Genomic DNA, 20,704 nt, shown 5'->3' on the forward strand with positions numbered 1-20,704 from the left:
GCTGTGGCCTCCAGCTATAAATAGGGGCTCTGATTCTATTTTCTTTAAAAACAAGCTCCGTACTCTGTCACCACAGGCCCAGAAAAGCACTCCCTGGCTGGGGCAGTCTTCCACCCCACCCTTCCCTGGGCCATTGTGTCCACCCACTGCCTCTGGACTCTGGTGCCCTGGAGGGGAGAGGAGGGTCAAGCTCCTGGATGCAGTACAGCCTCCCTCAGCCAGGTCAACTAGTGAAGTGTGGCACATCCGCCAGGCCCTGCTGGCCCCTCCTCCTTTCTTCCCATCTGCCCTCACCAAGCAGAGCCGATGTGGTCCCAGAGGCTCACAGTATTAACAGAGAGAGGTGCAGTAACACAACCCTCCAAGCCACATTTGAGTGTTTCAGCACCCCGAATGCCAAGAAGGCACTTTGGGCTGCAGGAAGGGTGGGGGAAGGCATCTTTCCTGAAGGAGGATGAGGGTGTTTCACAGGCAGAAGGCCCAGCCTGAACAAAGGCCGGGGAGTGGGAATCTGTTGAGTGTGGATGGAAAACATCCCAACATCTAGTGAGACTGGCATATGGGTGTTCAAGGGAAGTGAGCAGGAAAGGCTGGCAGGGCAGAGGCAAAGTCACCCAGGGCCTTCAGGGCTGTGCTAGTGAGTGGGGCTTAATTCTGGGGCAGTGGGGAGCCATTGAAGGCTTCCAGGAAAGGCAGGATGACGCAGTGACTTTCATTTTGGAAGGTTCATTCTGTCTGCTGTTAGCAAAGGGAAACAGGGAATTCATTAAGCCAGGCAGAGGACAGTGGCGATCTGCAATGTGGGATGGCACAGAGTTGAGAGAAGTGGGGAGGCGAGTTTGAAGCATTTAGGGGTGGGATGGTTTGGACAAGGTGATTAGTTGTCTGTGAAATGAGAGGAAGAAGGGATCCAGGTTTTTGCCCAGCAGTGGGTGGGTGGTGGGGCCTTCACTGGGACTGAGGGAGGGATGACACAGAGCCTGGTTTCTAAGAGGCTGGATTAGGTAGGCTTTATGGGAACTCCCTGGAGCCCTGGTAGCACAGTGATTAAGAGCTCCATCTATAGTTTGCATCCACCAGCCACTCCTTGGAAACCCTATGGAGCAGTTCTACTCTGTCCTACTGGGCTGCTATGAGTCGGAATCAACTCGATGACAGCAGATTTGGCTTTTTTGGATGGATGTTCCTAGTGTAGATGTCCAGAAGCATTGGCAGGTTAGCCCAGAGCCCTGAAGAATTGGTGCTAAAGACAGATGTAGGTGCCATCACACAGAGGCAGTGCCTGAGGCTGAGGGAGAGAGATGCGCTGGAGAGAGTACAATGTGGAGGTCCCAGGGTCCCAGGAGTTAGCAGATGGGGGATGCTAGGCAGCAGGAACCTGTTTGAGGAGGGGCCAGGCCTGCCCACGTACGGCGGTCTCAGGCTGCAGATCTTGGAGGTCCTAGTCAAGACAGTGGGCCACTAGGAAGGACAGATGATCTCCTGTCCATCCCCCAGGCCATGCCTTTGTCTTGGTCCCTAGCTCTTGCCGGCCACAGCCAGTGCCAGGGGCTTGCTTCTCTGCTGCCTGTCTGTGATCACACAGCTCTGCCTGATGGAAAATCCCTAATATGGAGCCAAGTGCCACCACTGTTTGATCCGTTATCCTCCTAGACGTTGATGTTTTCTCCTCGAGCACTTCCAGTCTGGCCAGGACTAAAGCCTTTTAGGCCAGAGGTGGCTCTACTGTGCCCACTATACTGACCACACCCTTCCACCAGCTACTTCCTGCTGGGCTGGATTGGCTAAGGGCCATGCATGTGTTAGTCTCCCCTTCCAGGTCCCCTTTCATAGATGGGAAAACTGAGGCCAGAGAGAGCATAAGAGCACATGGCTCAGAATGGAGTGTGTGTGTATTTGTTGGGGGAAGGTCCCTGACCCAAGCCTATCTGTGGGGTCATCCCACCCCTCTCCCCTGTGTTTCAGACAGGGGAATAGAGGCCTACAGACAGCAGAGGCTTCTCCAAGGCACACAGCCTATTGGCACAAAGCTGGGCCACAGAGCAGGCCTCTGTCCAGACCAACAGTCATTGCTTCCACTACCCTCCCCCACCCCCCAGCTCACACACTCACTGTCTCCAAGCCTAGCCTGCCAGGCTGGGGGAAGCCCTGGAACACCTCCCCAGCGGCCCTGCCCTTAGCAATTTCTCATTCCAGAACTGGGGGCAGACTTGGAGATGAGCAATGGGCTTTCCGGCTCTAGACTCTGCCCAGGAGAGGGCCTGGCCCGTCAGGCTCCTGGGAGCAGGCTTCCCCACCCTGGGCAGAGCCTGGACCCCCTCCTCTCTGCCCTGCACCCTGGCCTCCAGGCCCCTAGCCCCAGGGGCTGGCACTTATTGCTGGCTTCTAGAACATGCCATCTCCAGCCAGCCCCGGAAGAAGGTCCCTCCCCAGTCTGGCCGGCCCCAGAGCCGGACCCCATCCAGCCCCGTCCAGCCACACCGGGAGAGGCCTGGCTGCCAAACCACCCAGTGAAAGCAGATGCTTTTTCCTCCTTCCTTCACTCCCCCCCACCTCCACCCCGAGGCTGACAGAGGGAGCCCCAGGGACAAGAAAGGAAAGAGCGAGTCTTCCCTAGGCAGGAGGCCAACTCTCACACTCTCCTCCCTCTGGAGCCAGTGGCAGATGCTCCACTTCCGATTCACACGCAGCTACCAAGCCCCCCACCCGAGCTGTGTGCACATGGACTCCTGCATTGCACATGCCCCTCGCTGACGCCTGCAGCACCCAGCTCTGAGCCAGACTCATCAGGGCTTAAGTTCCAGCTCTGCTTCACCCCATGAGGCCCTAGCCCAGGGGATAGCCTTCTCTGAGCCTCAGTTTCCTCAGCTGTGAAGTGAGAGATACCTCACAGGGACCCTGCTGGGGGTGAGAGCTGGGCAGACCTACTGCCAGATGAGGCCCCCTTACTCTGCCCCTTCCCTGCTGGAAGCCTTAGCCCAGCCTGGGCCCACTGAGGTGAGAGTCCTTGTCCTCTCTAGGTCCAGGAGACCTGAGGGAGAAAAAAGGAAATCCACCCATCTCCTGCACAATAAGGAGGAAAATTATAAGGCAGGGAAAAGCCTCTTGGAATTGCTCCCCACCCTCAGCAGCCCCACCCTCCTTGCCTCGGGCCTAGGGAGCAATAGGGCTTCCACAAAGACTCCATTGAGGCCCCCTGCTTCCTCCCCCTCCTACCCCTCCAGCCTGGGTGGACTCTGTGGGCTGCCTCTTTCAGCAAAACCTCTCATTCTCCCTCCCACTTCCTCCGTGCCCCACGTGGCCGCAGGGCTGGGACACGTGGCTAGGGGGACACCAGCCCTGCCCTCTCCAGAGTCTGTGGCCCACGCTCAGCATCTCCCACCCTACTACCCCTGCTTCTTTTCCGGGGGCATCCACCTTCCAGAAACCAAAACCAAACCCAAACCCGTTGCTGTTGAGTTGATTCCAACTCATAGTGACCCTAATGGATAAAGTAGAACTGCCCCATAGTGTTTCCAAGGAGCTGCTGGTGGATTTGAACTTAGGGGCCCCTAAATCAGAAATTGTCCCCACCTCTACCACATGGGTGGCTCAGGCACTTGGTTAGAGGACCAGGAGCTGAGGCCTGTGACAGGGCCAGAGCTCAGCCAATAGCTGAGGAGATTGTTTTCCTGTCCTGACTTCCTTGGCCTTGTGAGGGACCAGAAAGCCAACCAAACCAAACATCGCATACCCTGAGTGTGAGTCTAGTAGCTCAAAAGTTTTTGGGGTGAGAAGGGACACAGCCCTCCTGGCTCCCAGCGGAGGTTTCTGCAGAGTTTAGGTGAGGACCATCTGCCCCTAAACACTACAGTGCCTGGCATTCCCCTACTGATTACCCTACCGGGATGAGGTATCATCTCCTGAGAGGGGCAGCTGCACTTTTAAGTTCCTTGTGGCTGAGCTAATCTACTGTTGTCTGTATGGCAGCAGCTCAAGCAGGTACTCACTGGCCCGCTGGGATGGCCCTGGGGCGTGGAATCCACGTCTGGAATCAAGGAGGTAGGATAGCTAAGGAGCAGTTAAGGAGCCTGCAGGTGAGTAAGCATCTCCCAACCAGCCAGCCCCAGCAGGTTAGGAGCCATCTAGCCTTGGCTCTTGTGACCCCAGGGTCACTCCTGAGCAGGGTGTCTTGCCCCTTTGGTCTGAGCTAAAGTCTGTCCTCTGGAGACTCCCCTATAGCTAGGGCTCAAGGCTCTGGGGCTAACCATCCCTTGGCTTATCCAGTCTACTAATATTCGTTGGGCATCTACTCTGGTCAGACCTTATGTTAAGCAGATATTCTCCCCCCATCCAGGGAGCTCACCATCTCCTGGAAGAGACACACACACACAAAGCCCAACAGGCAATCACAAGGCAACGTACTGCATACTTTGTCGTACTTTGGTGGGAGGCCACCAGGTTGCTATGGGAGCATGGCGGAAGTAGCCTAACACTGGCTGGCAAGGGTGGAAGTGGGACTAGAAAGAGGTGTCTAAAGTAAGAAAAAGGTGAGGTGTTGGGTGAAAGAGATGAAGGAGGATGTTCTAGGTAGTGGGAACTGTATGTGCAAAGGCTGGATGCTGGAAAACATAGCTTGTTTGGAGAAATGGTGATTATGGGAGACATGGGGTAGGGGAGATGAGGTTGGAGGAGTGGGCAGGGCAAGACAAGACCTTCTGTGCCATGTTCAAGAGCCTGGACTTTATCTTGAGAGAGTACTGGGGGTTCAAGCAGAGAGTGACAGCCTTCTGCTTGTCCCCTTCAACCACACCTCTGGCTGCCTGGTGGAGAATGAGTAGAAGAACAATTTGAGGTTGAAGATCATGATAAGGCTACTGGAAGTGCCCAGACAAGCAATGGTCATGGCCTGGAGACGAGGGTGGCCATGAGAAAAGTGGACCCCAAACCAAATGATAAGGAGGCAGGGACAGCAACCCTTGGTGACAGCCTGGCTGTGAGGAAGGGGGGAAATTGGAGACTGGCAGACGAGGCCTAGTTTCCAGCTTGGGTGGCCAGTGGATGGATGGGAATGTGACGGCTGAATGAACAGGTGAGAGGAACAGGGTTGGGGGAAAGTGATAGCTCGTTTTAGGATGGCTGAGCCTTGCAAGGGTTTGCTGGGGGAGGAGATACAAGATGGGGCAGCTTCTGCCTTGCCCAGGGAGCCCTGGGAGGCCAGGGAAACAGACATGGTGAGAAGGGGGCCTCCAGTCACAGTCCACTGTCCAGAACCAAGCTGTGGGCCCCATATTCCACCTCCTCACCTGTCCACGCTCCCCACCACACCACCTCAGATGTGATACAGGTACACACATAACACTGACTCACACTTTCCACGCTCACGCACACACGCCACCTGCACACTGCTCACTGTGGCCGTGCAGGAGTCCATGGGTGCTCTCCAGGGCAAGTTCTCACATTAGCACCTTGCTCTGCTTTGCCAGCTCTAAAATGGAAGCAGGCAGCGCACAAAGCTTTCATCCCACAGGCCCTGGGCTGTAGATCTGGTTCTAAATCAGAACTTTCCAACCCACCCCCGCCACCTCAAAGTGTCCCTTGCTTGGGGACAGAGCACTGGCAAAGAGAAAGTGAGTCTCTCGGAGGCACAAGGGGAGGGGGATCTGGCCTGAGGTCTGGAGGCCTGGGTGACCTCGGGGAGGCCCGGGCTGCTGGGTGGCCACCTGGCCCCTCCTTGCTCTCACACAGGGCCGGCATTCAGCCCCTAGTGGGCCACCACACACACACCCAGGAGGGGAGACAGAGAGCCCTTCATCCCTGCCTCGGCCTTCCCAGAGCACTCCACCGCGGCCCTCCTCAGGCTCCCTGGCTGGGGGGACTCTCCCAGCCTCACCTCTGCCTACCCAGACCTGGAGCCAGGATCTGCCACCTCTGGTGCCAGACCCCCAGGGGCTATGGTGGAGAACTCCAGCCTTGCCCCAGAGCTTGCTGGCTGGGTGTCCTCCTTTCCCCTCCCGTCCACAGCAGCAGGTTTGCTGCCAGCATCCCGCCTTCTCTGTCTTTTTCTATTTTTTTCCTTCTCCATCTCCTTCCTCAGGCTAGGGCTGTATCTCTGGGCTCAGTCTTTGTAGAAAAAAAAAAGGAGGACAGGGTTTTTATTTCTCATTCTTAGTTTACATATCCTTCACGGGCTGTCTGTCCCTCCCTGGTTGGTTCTTGCTTTCCATCTCTATTTCTGCATTACTGTATTTGTGACTGAAGGAAGAATGAATGAACATAGGCCCTCCCTTCTCTCCCCACCCACCTCTCGCCTCCTGCTCCGTCTTGGTAGCACTGGGTCTACCTCCCCCAAGTCTCCCACCGCAGCCCTCAGCTATGGGATTGGGCACTCCCCAGTGGCCATCACACCCAGCGGCCCTGGCCTCCCAAACTTTCTCCCTTATAAAGTCAGGCGGCAGCCGTCACCCAGGAATGCTGCTGCTGCCCATGACGCATGCCTCCTATGGGCCCGCCTGCCTGCCCCCAGGCAACCAGGAATGCAGCCAGAGCCGGGCACACAGCAGTGGGGTGTGGTGGGATGCCTGGGTGGATGGGGCTCAGGCAGGTGGCAGAGCCTAGGATGGCAGCTCTCTTTCTGCTTCTCTCTGTCTACTTGCTTCTCCTCAAGAATCTCAGTGTGTCTGTCTAGAAAGCGGAAGCCCAGCACCCTACTGCAGGCATGGGCTGCAGAGAATTTTGAGATTGTGGGCTCAGTGCCCAGGAGTGGAGGGCGAGGGCTAGGGAGTCGAGAGGCCCCAGGCCTGGCTGTCTGGACTATTCTAGGGCCAGGGGTGGTGCTCCCAGGAAAAGCCAGGACGGAGCAGAGGGAAGGGGAACAGTAGACAAAGACAGGGGGAGAAGGGGACAAGGGAGAAGCAGAGTCTGAGGTGGTAGGAGGACTCAGAAGGGGCAGGGCCTACAGCAGCCCCCCAGACTGGACAAGTGCCCGTGCTTGAGACCTGTCTCCGGCCAGCCTGAGAGGGGTGCGGAGGCCAATGGGTAGAGGTGCTCTCAGCACAGGGACCCCTTTCCCCAAGAATCTGCTGATGGCAGAGAGTCAAACATCATGATAGGAGCAAGCCACATGCTTGGGGCTTCCCAGGGCAGGATCCAGGTCCCTTTTGACACCCACCCTAGGAGTACACCCTGGTATCCAGGAGATGCCAGCATCACTGGTGCCCTGACAGAGGGTGGCTTGCTGGGGGACTTGCTGGGAGACCTTGGCCTAGGCTCCACTCCCTCTGGGCCCCTCTCCCCATTGGAAAACAGGATTGGCAGGAAGGATACAGGCTCTTTCTGTGCCCCCAGCCCGAGGTCTCAGGAAGAGGGATGGAGCCACCCCACCCTGGGGCTCAGACAGCAGTGCCCTGTTCGTGGGGAGGAAGGGTGGGAAGCTGGGAGGCTTCTCCACCTTCAGCAAACCTCTCAGATGGGCGTCAGGCAGGAGGGGCAGGAACCCTCCAAGAACACACAGCCCCTTTCATGGAGCCAGGCCCAGCTAAGTAACGGCAGGCAGGCACCGAGGGGCAGGACAGGCCTGGGCACAATTACTGCTCTGTCCTGGCAGCTCCCGGCCCACAAGCGCAAACACATAGCCTTACACAAACCCAAAACACCCACCAGCCACCCACGCACTTGCACACACATGCGAATACACATGTACACAGCCCTATACACTACATACCCAGGCATGCTGGCACTCTTCCTGCCCTGCCCCAGGCCATTGGCGCATCCAGCCCCCACCATGCCAAGGGCTTGGCCCTACCCAGGCAGCCCACACCATTTACCCTCTGCACACGCGTATCGGAGAGCAGGCTTCTGCCCTGGAAGGGAGCTCCAGGACTAATTTCCCTAGATAGGAAAAGGAAGGGGGTAGGGAAGGAGCGCCCAAGTTATAGAATGGTGACACTGAGGCCCAAACTAGTCCCCTTCTCCTGGCCCAGAGGACAGCCCACACAGCTGCTGCAGTCCTGGCCTGGTGTTGTGATGAACCATGGGTCCTCCTGACCCTGGAGAGTCAAGAACAGGTCTCTAGCCTGTACTGATCCCTACGCCACAAAAAATCAGGCCACTGACCCTGGGTTGGCCCATGCTCCTTTCCCTTTCTTCCTCTGCCTTCAAGTCATCCTGAGCCTCCAGGGGTTGAGGGGGCAGAAGCCCTCTCCTGTCCACCCAAGGGAGCCCTCTCTGTGCCTCCCTGTCAGTTTCTCACTCAGCCTTGCTGCCCTCCTCTGAGACTGCCATTCCCCTCCTTCCCTGCTCCTCTATACCCCCCTTACCCACCCCAGGAAGCCCTCTAGGATTGACCCCTGGCTCATTGCTTCTCTATCCTGTACCCCCTCTATAACCACTCCCCCAGGAGAGGGATTCTGGGTTCTTGCAACCACAGCCCATCAGAGACAGAGACAGGAGTCCAGGAGGTGGGGGAGTGGCAATGGCAGTTTCCAAAGCCCTGTCTAGGGAGGCATCAGAGGCCTGTGTTGGGGCAAGGGGGCTGCCTGGCCTGCGCACTCCCAGCAACACAAGGCAGCCTGTGTGAGCCCTTCCCCACCGGCCCCACAGGAAACAGCAGGGCCCAGCCCCTCAATGGGCCATTCAGACCCCAGCTCTCTGGAAAGTACCTCTGCTTCCTGCCACCCTCCCACTTTGGCCTCGAGAACCAGGCTAAACAGGCTGCTACTCTCCTCTGTGGGGAGGGGGCTGAAGGCAGGTGGTTCAACGGTTAGGACAGCCATCAACTTCAGTTCCTGCCTGGTCCAGAGCCCTGACCTTGACCATGCTTCGAGGGTTTACCTACAGCTTTAGTGCAAGGGAGTGTGGGTGGGTGGGTGGGGGGGTCACTCTAGTAGGGGACAGGGCAGGTAGTAAAGGTTTAACAACATGCTCTCTGGGGGAGGGCGGACCCTGATTTGTAGTGTTTACCTCTTTCCGTGGTATAGCGTTTCCACTGTGGGCAATATCACCTGGCACGTAGAATTCCTGAAAATTTCACAATCAGCCCTTGCCAACTGCTGTAATCCAGCTCTAGCCCACCAGGGTGGGGGATCCATCCCGCAGGGGCCATGTGCCTCCTCTGTCCCGCGGCTGCCCACAGCTTAGCGTGCTGTGGTTTGTTCTTAAGAGTCAGTGTCCTTACAGATAAGGCACCCCTGTAGGTGTCTGCCATCCACCAGTTCCTTGCTCTGTCCCTCGCTGGCACTGAGATGGTTTTGCAGTTCTCATCTGATTCCTCGAGCTTCTCAGATAGGGTCCTGGTGTTGCCAACAAGTGCTGGTGAGAGGAGATAACTGGAGGGCATTTCGGCTCAGCATTATCGGTCTTGGCCATCCCTCCCAGCAGCGTTTGCTGCCCTTAGGAAATACAAGTCTCAGACTCCTGCTGCTGCTTCCTCAGGCGGATGTCAGCTGGCTCAGGCTGGCCAGGGACCAGCGCGTGTGGCTGATGCCAGAGAATCCCTATCAAAGCCATCAGCCTTTGCTTACTCACGTGAGGTTCAAGGAGAGCCTAACAAGGATGAATCACCTTTTTAACCCATTCTTGTCTGCCCCCCAGCCCTGGACATCTGGGGGGAGGCGGGCAGAATCAAAGTTATATTTGGCAAAAGAGTCCCTGGCTGGTACAAACAGTGAAGTCCTCAACTACAGACTAAAAGTTGGCTTTTTGAACCCACCCAGAGGCGTCTCGGATGACAGGCCTGGCGATCTGCTTCCAAAAGGCCACAGCCTGGAAAACTCTATGCAGCAGTTCTACCTTGCACACATGGGGTCGCCATGAGTCGGTATCGACTTGACAGCAACTAACAACAACCTTTGTAAAAGGAATAAACCAGCAAGAACTGCCTAGAGGAGGTGGCAGTTTAAAAGGAGCCAAGTGTGGGACAAAAGGGACCTACACAAAGACCACTGACCCTGGGCAAACGCAACTGTGGCCTACTGCCCTGGGAGGCCTTCTTTGCTCTATCCAGCAAACCTCCAGCCCCTCCCAGGCACTATCTTCAGCCTCAGGCTTGGCCTGGGCAAGAGCAGGGATTCAGCTGTTCTCTCCTTGGCTCCTTGGCCAAGGTGGGAACAATGGGACCGGATCTGACCACTCACTGGAGACCAGTAATAGCTCTACAGCAGGAAGTAATATGGGCTGATAGAGGAAGTTTGGGCTCATTTTGGGTCCAGTACTGCACATGGTCTCCATCTGGCCTCAGAGCTTTTGCTCCTCGGAGGACTCAGGCCAAGCAGTTGCCACAATCACCCCCGAGGGCAGCAGAGAGCCTGGCCTGAGAGATAAGTAGGAATGGGTTGGCTGCCCATCTCAGCATAACCACTGGGCACCAGCCATGGCTCCAGCCAGCCCAGGCAGGTGGGCATGGCAGGGCAAGTGTTGTTCAGGAGCTCCCCCACCCTTGTAAGGGCAGTTAGAAGGAATTTGAATTGGATCAGTTTGGGGTGGCAGTGCTTCTCCTAGGAGATGCCACCACCAGGCCAGGTCATCAGACCAGTGATGGTTTCCCTTTGGGCCAGGGAGGGGCCAGACCCAGGACAGAGATTCCACTGGGATCCAGGGGAGAAGAGCCAGAGCTGGCCAAGGCCTCTGGCCCCGGGAACTTCCAAGAAGAAGGCCTAAGCTGCTGGGAATTGCTGGGTTCTGGCCTCCTTCAGAGCCAAGGTTTGGTTCAGACACAAGGTGAGGCCTTCTTGTGCCAGGACCAAGGAGGTGCTGGGATCTGGTGATCCCCACAGGGGCCACATACAAGAACCAGGAAGCTGAGCCAGCATGGAGCCCCCTCCCTGCAGCCCATCCACCCCTCTCTGAGGCATCCTCCTCCTCCAGGCCAGGGTCTGAGCCTTGACCAAAGACCCCTCTCTCACATAGCCTCCTTCTTCGGTGAGAACCACCTAGAGGTGCCTGTGGCCATGGCCCTGACTGACATAGACCTACAGCTGCAGTTCTCCACATCCCAACCCGAAGCCCTACTGCTTCTGGCAGCAGGCCCGGCCGACCACCTCCTGCTGCAGCTCTACTCTGGACGCCTGCAGGTCAGTGACATCCCAGGGCCAGGGACGGGACTCCTTCTCCAGCTTTCAGTGGCTTCCAACTGGCTGTGTGACCTTGTACAAGTCACCTTCACCTTGGGGTCTCAAAGTTCTCACCTGCGAAATGGACAATACCAGCATCCCTGAAAGTGTGACTCCCTTGTGAACTGGCTCTTCCCTCCTGCTCTCTCCAACTCACTGATCACCCACAACCCCTAGTGGGTTGGCTCTAATCACACTGAACTACTTTCAGTTCCTTCTGCCTGGTGCATGCCTCACCTGTCCCCTTCACCTGCCGAACTTCAGCCTCTACTTGAAGTCTCAGCCTGGACATCCCTTCCTGCGGGAAGTGTCCCCCTGTATTGCCATTGTCTGTGATGATGGTAACTGCATCAATACCTCCACAACTTTCTTATTTTTCCATTTCATTGTTCAAGTCATTACAAGCTTTATTAGCAAGAAATCTTCTGGCTCCCTCTTGAGCCTTTTTCCTAACCATAAAGAGTTTTGAGAATTCTGGGATCATATTGTTGGTGGTTGTGGTGGTTGCTGTTGGGTCGATTCCAACTCGTGGTGACCCCATGTGTACAGAGTAGAACTGCTTCATAGAGTTTTCAAGGCTGGGACCTTTCAAGTAGATCTTCAGGCCTGTCTTTCAAGGCATCTCTGTGTGGGTTTGAACAGCCAAACTTTTGGTTAGCAGTCCAGTGCCGCCCAGACACTTCTCTGGGGTCTTACCCAGTCCAAATTTGGGGGATCCATCTGCTTCCACACCCCTCTGACTGTACCCTTATCAATCTGCTGCTGCCATCGCTTCTCACTGCCACAAGGTGTCACTGTTGAAGACTGGCTGGGTACAGTCTGGCACTGATGCTGTTCCGCTCTGCCAGGTACAATGATGCCACACCCTAAGTAGAGGTGCTCGATACTGGGACTCCCAAGGTCATAGTTCTTAGTGCTCTGCTCTCTCAGTTCTCATACTCTGCCATCACCCAGGCTACCACCTGGTTGTGGGGGTGCCATGCCAGAGCTAGTTCTGGTGTCGGTGTCTTGGAGCCAGAATGATGTCCTTCTTCCCTTCCCCTACCCCGGGTCAGGAAGCTTTTCTCTACTAAACCTTCAAAGCACACAGTATCTGATTGGTCCCCCTCCCCCTGAAAGTGGTCATGGCTGCCCTCAGTGACCTACTATAGGAGCTCACCAGGGGGTTCCCAGGTGCTCATTATTCCCTGGATTCCAAAGTGATTTTCTGGTATCTCTCACCCAAGGAAAGAAGAGAAGAATAAAAAACCATGATTTGGGTCTCTAGAAGGCAACTTGCTATATGTCAGTTCCTTGTGAGCAGGGACCGCATCTGATTGACATTGGGGTCTCCAGAGCCCATCCAGGCCTGGTGCAGGTTGGCTATGGGGAGTGTTTGGGTATCAAGTAAAGGGATAGCAGAAAGGAGAAAGGGGTGCCATGAGAAGCCCTTGCCCTAGGCTCTTTGTTCTGGGGACCCCAAGTGTGGAGAACTCACTGTGCTTTTCTAGAAGTGATGGATTCAAGGTGCTGCCCTCATCCCCCACTGTCCCTGTCTCTCCCCAGGTCAGACTTGTCCTGGGCCAGGAGGAGATGAGGCTGCAGACCCCCGCAGAGACGCTGCTAAGCGACTCTGTCTCCCACACCGTGGTGCTAACTGTGACAGACAGCTGGGCCACTTTGTCAGTTGATGGGCTCCTGAACACCTCAGCCCCAGCCCCGGGAGCCCCTCTGGAGGTCCCTTATGGGGTCTTCGTGGGGGGCACTGGGAGTCTTGGCCTGCCCTACCTGAAGGGAACCAGCCACCCTCTGAGAGGTTGCCTCCACACAGCCACCCTCAATGGCCGAAGCCTCCTCCGGCCGTTGACCCCAGACGTGCATGAGGGCTGTGCTGAAGAGTTTTCTGCCGGAGACGACGTGGCTCTGGGCTTTTCTGGGCCCCACTCTCTGGCTGCCTTCCCTGCCTGGGGCACTCGGGATGAAGGCACCCTGGAGTTTACACTCACCACAAGGAGCCGGCAGGCGCCCCTGGCCTTCCAGGCAGGGGGCCGGCGTGGGGACTTCATCTATGTCGATGTATTTGAGGGTCACCTGAGGGCCATGGTGGAGAAGGGCCAGGGCACAGTATTGCTTCACAACAGCATGCCTGTGGCCGACGGGCAGCCCCATGAGGTCAGCATCCACATAGATGTTCACCGGCTGGAAATCTCCGTGGACCAGTACCCCACGCGAACTTCCAATCGAGGGGTCCTCAGCTACCTCGAGCCACATGGCAATCTCCTCCTCGGGGGCCTGGATGTGGAGGCTTCTCGCCACCTCCAGGAGCACCGCCTGGGCCTGGGCCCTGGGGCTGCCAATGTCTCCCTGCTGGGCTGCATGGAGGACCTAAGTGTCAATGGCCAGAGACAGGGGCTCCGGGATGCCTTGGTGACTCGCAACATGGCAGCCGGATGCAGGCCAGAGGAAGAGGAGTATGAAGAGGATGCCTATGGCCCATATGAAGCCTTCTCCACCCTGGCACCCGAGCCTTGGCTCTCCATGGAGCTGCCTGAGCCCTGCCTGCCTGAGCCGGGGCTGCCTCCCATCTTTGCCAATTTCACCCAACTGCTGACCATCAGCCCACTGGTGGTGGCCGAAGGTGGCACAGCCTGGCTTGAGTGGCGGCATGTGCAGCCCACCATAGACCTGAGTGATGCAGAGTTACGCAAATCTCAGGTGCTGTTGAGTGTGAGCCGTGGGGCACGCCACGGTGAGCTAGAGCTGGACATTCCAGGTGCCCAGGGACGGAAAATGTTCACCCTGCTAGACGTGGTGAACCGCAAGGCCCGCTTTGTCCACGATGGCTCTGAGGACACCTCTGACCAGCTCGTACTGGAGGTGTCTGTAACAGCTCGGGGCCTGGTGCCCTCCTGCCTGCGAAGGGGCCAGACCTATATCCTGCCCATTCAGGTCAACCCTGTCAATGATCCGCCCCGTGTCATCTTCCCACACGGCAGCCTCATGGTGATCCTGGAGCACACGCAGAAGGCGCTGGGGCCCGAGGTTTTCCAGGCCTATGATCCAGACTCGGCCTGTGAGGGCCTCACCTTCCAGCTTCTCGGCAACCCCGCTGGCCTCCCTGTGGAGCGCCGAGACCAGCCTAGGCAACCAGCAGTCGAGTTCTCCTGCCGGGAGCTGGAGGCAGGAAGTCTCGTCTATATCCACCGTGGCGGCCCCGCACAGGACCTGACATTCCGGGTCAGTGACGGGCTACAGGCCAGCACCCCGGCCACCCTGAAGGTGGTGGCTGTCCGGCCAGCCATCCAAATCCGCCACAACACAGGACTCCGCCTGGCACAGGGCTCCACTGCGCCCATCATGCCTGCCAACCTGTCAGTGGAGACCAACGCAGTGGGGCAGGATGTCAGCGTGCTGTTCCGGGTCATGGGGGCCCTGAAGTTTGGGGAACTACAGAAGCAGGGGGCAGGTGGGGTGGAGGGTGCAGAGTGGCGGGCCGCACAGGCCTTCCACCAGCATGACGTGGATCAGGGCCGTGTGAGGTACCTGAGCACTGACCCGAAGCACCACACCGAGGACACCATGGAGAACCTGGCCCTAGAGGTGCAGGTGGGCCAGGAGACCCTGAGCAACTTCTCCTTTCCCATAACCATCCAGAGAGCCACAGTGTGGCTGCTGCGGCTGGAGCCCCTGCACACTCAGAACACCCAGCAGGAGCCCCTCACCACGGCCCACATAGAGGCCACCCTGGAAGGGGCAGACCCGAGCCCCATCTCCTTCCACTATGAAGTGGTCCAGGCCCCCAGGAAGGGGAATCTTCGGCTACAAGGCACGCGGCTGTCAGATGGTCAGGGCTTCACCCAGGATGACCTGCAGGCTGGGCGGGTGACCTATGGGGCCACAACCCGGGCCTCGGAGGCAGTCGAGGACAACTTCCGCTTCCGTGTCACAGCTCCATCACACTTCTCCCCCCTCTATACCTTCCCCATCCACATCAGAGGTGACCCCGATGCTCCTGTTCTCACCAATGTCCTCCTTTCAGTGCCCGAGGGCGGCGAGGGTGTCATCTCTGCTGACCACCTCTTCGTCAAGAGTCTCAACAGTGCCAGCTACCTCTATGAGGTCATGGAGCGTCCCCGCCATGGGAGGTTGGCTTGGCGGGAGACACAAGACAAATCCACCATGGTGATGTCCTTCACCAATGAAGATCTGCTCCATAGCCGACTGGTCTACCAGCATGACAACTCTGAGACCACGGAAGATGACATTCCATTTGTGGCCACCCGCCAGGGTGAGGGCAGTGGTGGCATGGCCTGGGAGGAGGTCCGGGGTGTCTTTCGTGTGGCCATCCAGCCTGTAAATGACCATGCCCCAGTGCAGACCATCAGCCGCGTCTTCCATGTGGCCCGGGGTGGGCAGCGGCTACTGACTACAGATGACGTGGCCTTCAGCGACTCTGACTCAGGCTTTGCTGATGGTCAGCTAGTGCTGACCCGCAAGGACCTCCTCTTTGGCAGCATTGTAGCTGTGGATGAGCCCACACGGCCCATCTACCGCTTCACCCAAGAAGACCTCAGGAACAGGCGAGTCCTATTTGTGCACTCAGGGGCTGACCGCGGCTGGATCCAGCTGCAGGTGTCTGATGGGCAGCACCAGGCCACTGCCCTGCTCGAGGTGCAGGCCTCAGAGCCCTACCTCCGTGTGGCCAATGGCTCCATCCTCGTGGTCCCTCAGGGGGGCCAGAGCACCATTGACACAGCCGTGCTCCACCTGGACACCAACCTAGACATCCGCAGCGGAGATGAGGTCCACTACTTTGTCACATCTGTCCCACGCTGGGGACAGCTGCTCCGGGCTGGCCAGCCAGCCATGGCCTTCTCCCAGCAGGACCTGCTGGATGGAGCCATCCTCTACAGCCACAACGGCAGCCTCAGCCCCCGAGACACCCTGGCCTTCTCCGTGGAGGCAGGGCCTGTGCACACGGATGCCACCCTACAAGTGACCATTGCTCTAGAGGAGCCACTGCCCCCACTACGCCTGGTCCAGCACAAGAAGATCTACGTCTTCCAGGGAGAAGCAGCTGAGATCAGAAGGGACCAACTGGAGGTAAGGGGCTGGGGGTGGTAAGCAGGAGTACGAGCCTTTTCATCCCCAGCCACCATGCCTGGGCACACTTGTATGTTTTAGGATGTGACTGGCTGACATATGTCGAGTGTGTGTACATATCTTAGGTACGCACTTACATGTGTGTTGTGCGTACGAGGGCTCCTGGGGAGTTTATATGTTGTACGAGCATCTGCCTGTGAGTTGTGCATGTGTCTACCAATCATGTGCACACATTATGTGCTGTGGCAAACATGCAGATTTCTAGGCCTTATCCAGACTCACAGAACCTCTGAAGTGATGCCTGAGAATCTGTGTTCTAATAAGCTCCCTGGGAAGTTATCATGGTTACTCAGCTTTGAGGACCACTGGCTATGGAGATGGGCTTGCCTGCCCCCCAGGTGCCCGTGTCCTCAACTCTTTTTCCTAAACCAGGACTGAGAAGGTCTGTCAGGGGCTACTGAGCACCCGGGAATCTCTACAGAGCAGTCACAGGCTTCCAGCAGCCCCAGTGACTTGCTGTGTGACTTTAGGCCAATCCCTTGCCCTCTCTGAACCTTATTCTCCTACACTGCCGATTTCTGAGGCCCTTCTGGTTCTGTCTGTTTGGACTTTGGGCAAACTGCTACTAAACATGTCTGGGGTCAGAAAGTCTTTGCCCTGGTGGAGGCAGCATTGGAGGCAAGGTTTGAAGAGTCTGGGGTGTCAATAGAAGAGAATGGGAACGGTAATCCAGGCAGAGAGAATAGTCCAGGCAAAGGCACAGAATCAGGAATGTGAGTTTGGGGGTGATGCGTAACCTTTTATGGCTGGACCATCAGGTGAGGAAGCACCTACCAGCGCTTGGGCTAGCGTAGTGTAAAAGCTTGTGCAGCTAAGAAGGATAGGGCGCCCTCTGGTGGTACAGCAGAGACAGGGGCGGAAGGCTGCAAGCAAACCAGTCGCAGCCTGGACAGAGGGGCAGCCTCTGTGTGGTGTGGTGTGTGTGTGGATGTGTGCAGGGATGGATTACCCAATAAACAAGGTAAGCATATGCTTAGGATATCAACAAAACAGAGGCACCACTTGTCCAAGGCAAAGACCCATAGATGCCAAGCAGACAGGACACAAGGAAGTAGAAGGGAACTGGCAGAGCACTAAATGAGATTGACACCAGCTCCAGCGCGTGAGAATGCGCCGGCTGGAAATAAAATTCATGCAGGGTCACCAGGGTGCCCACATGCAAAGTGGTTTAAGCTGTGAGGCCTCTACCACTTGAACACCTTCACTGACATCTGTCTCCTATGGTCCCCTCCCACGTAACTGAAATTCCTTATGTCAGCAGGTCTTGTGGGAGTATACTATCTCTTTCTAATAAACAAGAGGTGGGGCTGGGCTATCAAGCCTAACTCTTGCTGCAACCCCCCAGTAGGCAACTGGATCCAACATGAGCAGTTACTGGGCTAGGATGGATTATATTAATAGATAACAGATGTCTGATCCATTTTGAGAGAACTGTCTTGTACATGCCTATTTGCTGATCCAGCAACTCCAGCCAGGAGGGGCAACAGTGCTCTTTGCCATGATACAAACACAACGGTTTGTATCTTGCGGATGTCCTGGTAAACAACCAATGGGAATTCCAGTCCCAGACGACATGCAAAAGAGAGGGAACTCAGAAAAGTTGACCCGTTGCTATGAATTCAATCAAGTTACTTTTTAAATGCATAGCATTTACGTGCAGTTATGTCTTAACTTTTGTAAACAACAATATTTATAATTTTAACTTTAAAATATGTTTGGCATACACGTGGATGCAATCTAGCATACATTTAATATAATACTAACATGGGTAATAATATACTAACATAGCAAACATCCAAAAAATATTGGAAATATTAATATTTACCTAATATAAAAAAATATATATGAGGTTTTAATTTATGTATCAAGTGAATTTCGTTTTTTATTGTCCCATTGCATGGAACACAGTGCTTGATATTATTCTATATATGCAATAAATATGGTATTAGGCATATTAAGAGGACACAAAATTCAGTATTTACCATGCAAAATCTGTTTCTGTTTTGTAACAATGAGTGTGTTTCTAAATTCATACTCCAAGAAAGCAACAAAGCACGTTTATCAAAACATTACATTTATATTTTATCAGAATGTTTACATATCTGTATGTATGTAAGGAAATTGAATAATTCCTCAAAAAATAAATGAATACTTAGATAATAAAAATTTTATAAAAACCATTCCAACTCATAGCGACCCTGTAGAACAGACTAGAACTGCCCACATGTTTTCCAAGGAGCGCATGGTGAATTCGAACTCCCTACATTTTTATTAGCAGCTCCAGCTCTTAACCACTAAATGTATTTTATTTTCCATTTCCCTTCAGATTGACTTTCTTTAAAGAAATTGATATTGTTATGACTTGCAAAACAAACTTGCTCCTTGAGAAGTGCTGTTGTTACAACCATTATGTACGTACCTCTGAATATGGGAGTTGAACAATTCTACAAAGAAATAAAACGTACATATGATAAATTTTGTATATGGTAACAACTATATTTTCCTTTTCATTTCGGACCTATTGGGTTAACCTTACATTCAGTTCTTCCTCATGGGCCACTTAAGAATGCTCCAGCGGCTCTATAATCACATGACTCATAAGGTAGCTGGTCCTGTCCTGTGGAAAGCAAACCAAAACTCATCTTCAGATTGAGCGCACCCTTGTATTTGTATCATACTCTTTGCGATCACTCGTCCCCATCGGGTATCAGCAGTAGTCCAACGAACTGTGAAGACACAGCATCAAAGGATGGAAAGTGAGTGCGCAAGTTTTTAAGTATTATTTCAAGATGAAAAACATTTGTGGAGATCTACCAAAGGCCTGCCAACATACATCTTACAACAAACGAATGAAATTATTTCTGACTGCCTTGTAAGTACTATTTCTTTTGACTACCTCAGACCTGAAGAACAAAATTACATGATCCAAATCAATTTTTTTACTTACTGATTTTCAAATATAAATTTTTTGTTAACATCCAAATTCTAGTATAAATTTTAATTTATAAATTTTACTTGTTTTATAAAATTTATTTATTTTCGATTATTCAAATTTATTTGCTATGGTAGAACCAAGTTTAAAGAGTGACAATTTTATATCCAGGTAAAATGAAATGACAACAACTAAGTGGACCACAAAAACCAAAGCTCAAAGAAGATAAAAAGAAAAGGATTTGAAGTCCTAAAGACAATTCCAAAATTAATTTCCTTTTTAAAACATAATGACTCAGAAGAGGCTTCTTCCACTGAACACTCAAGTTTTATGGGTGCAAATCATTGTACTAGTACCACTAGGGCTGAAATTACTAATAGCAATGTGAATATAATAGAATTTGTTCCAAACTCTGCATCCATTCCTTACTGTAGTAAAAAAATATATAATAACGATGTAGAAAGTGAAACTGTTTTAGAATCTGAAATTGTCAAACCTGTACACTCCTTAAATAATAGAAATATAGATCTTGCTTTGTGGAATAACTTTCTTTTAACACAGGAAGGAGCAACCCATCATATATGTCTAAAACAACATGTGAAGAATTAATAAACTTAGTAAGTGATAAAGTTCAATCATCTATTTTCAGTGAGGTAAGTCTAGCTCGATATTTTGGTTTCTCTGTAGATTCCACTCCTGATCTTTCATACAGATCAGCTAAGTATTGTTTTAAAATACATATCTCCAACAGACAGGAAACCTATCGAGTGGTTTATCACATTTACTAGATTAAAAAGACATACTGGGGAAGAAATCACAAATACTTCACTATTCATGTGAAGTTTACAAAATTGATTTTTCCAAGTGCAGAAGACAGTCCTATGAGAGTGCAACAGAAAATTTTAGAACATAATGAATGTGCCATTTTCAAATGATGTGCTGTGCATTCAGTTAATCATCGCGGAAGCATTAGAAAGAAATAAGTAAAGGACGGAAGTGCTCCAGAAGTATCACGGAGGGCCGGAGACCAGTTTCAGGTAACCACACACCACACCATCATTGACACACTTGAGTCTTGCCTGAAAAGAAGGGCAAAAGCGTATGAAGTTCTTTCAAATAGCTTTTCCTTCTTAAGCAATGTGGATATACCTGATGAAGAATGCATGAAGAAGTCCAAGAAATCAGTGCAAGTTTATTTCTATGACTTAAATACAAGCTTTTGTGGAGAAGTACGACAATTTCGTTCTTATATGAGAATTAAATTTACAGATTCAGGAAAGACAAATTTTACTCATGTAGGCATGTTTTTTTCATGTATGATTCCATAATAGAAGATAAAATACAATTTGTTTTTCCCAATGTTGAATTGGTTTTATGCATAACGAAAGCTCGTTTTCGTCCCTAAAGAGACTCAGAAACCCTCAGTGTACAACAATGATTCAAGAAAGACTCAATTCATTATCCTTATTATGTATGGAAGTAGATACTGTTCAGCAGCTTAACTGTAACCATATCATTAAAGAATTTGTAAGAAATACAAATG

At 53.4% G+C, this 20,704-nt stretch overlaps 1 protein-coding gene across 1 annotated transcript in view; it reads left to right on the top strand.

Annotated features, from left to right (window-relative positions):
* Positions 1-20,704, top strand: part of CSPG4 (chondroitin sulfate proteoglycan 4) — a 42,658-nt gene that overhangs the window by 11,152 nt on the left and 10,802 nt on the right. Inside the window, exons 2-3 of the mRNA XM_010593766.3 lie at positions 10,885-11,048; positions 12,633-16,169. Coding sequence (XP_010592068.2) covers positions 10,885-11,048; positions 12,633-16,169 — 3,701 coding nt within the window. The remainder of the gene's footprint in view (positions 1-10,884; positions 11,049-12,632; positions 16,170-20,704) is intronic.

Source organism: Loxodonta africana, chromosome 13 (assembly GCF_030014295.1).
Source record: "Loxodonta africana isolate mLoxAfr1 chromosome 13, mLoxAfr1.hap2, whole genome shotgun sequence".
Taxonomy (NCBI): domain Eukaryota; kingdom Metazoa; phylum Chordata; class Mammalia; order Proboscidea; family Elephantidae; genus Loxodonta; species Loxodonta africana.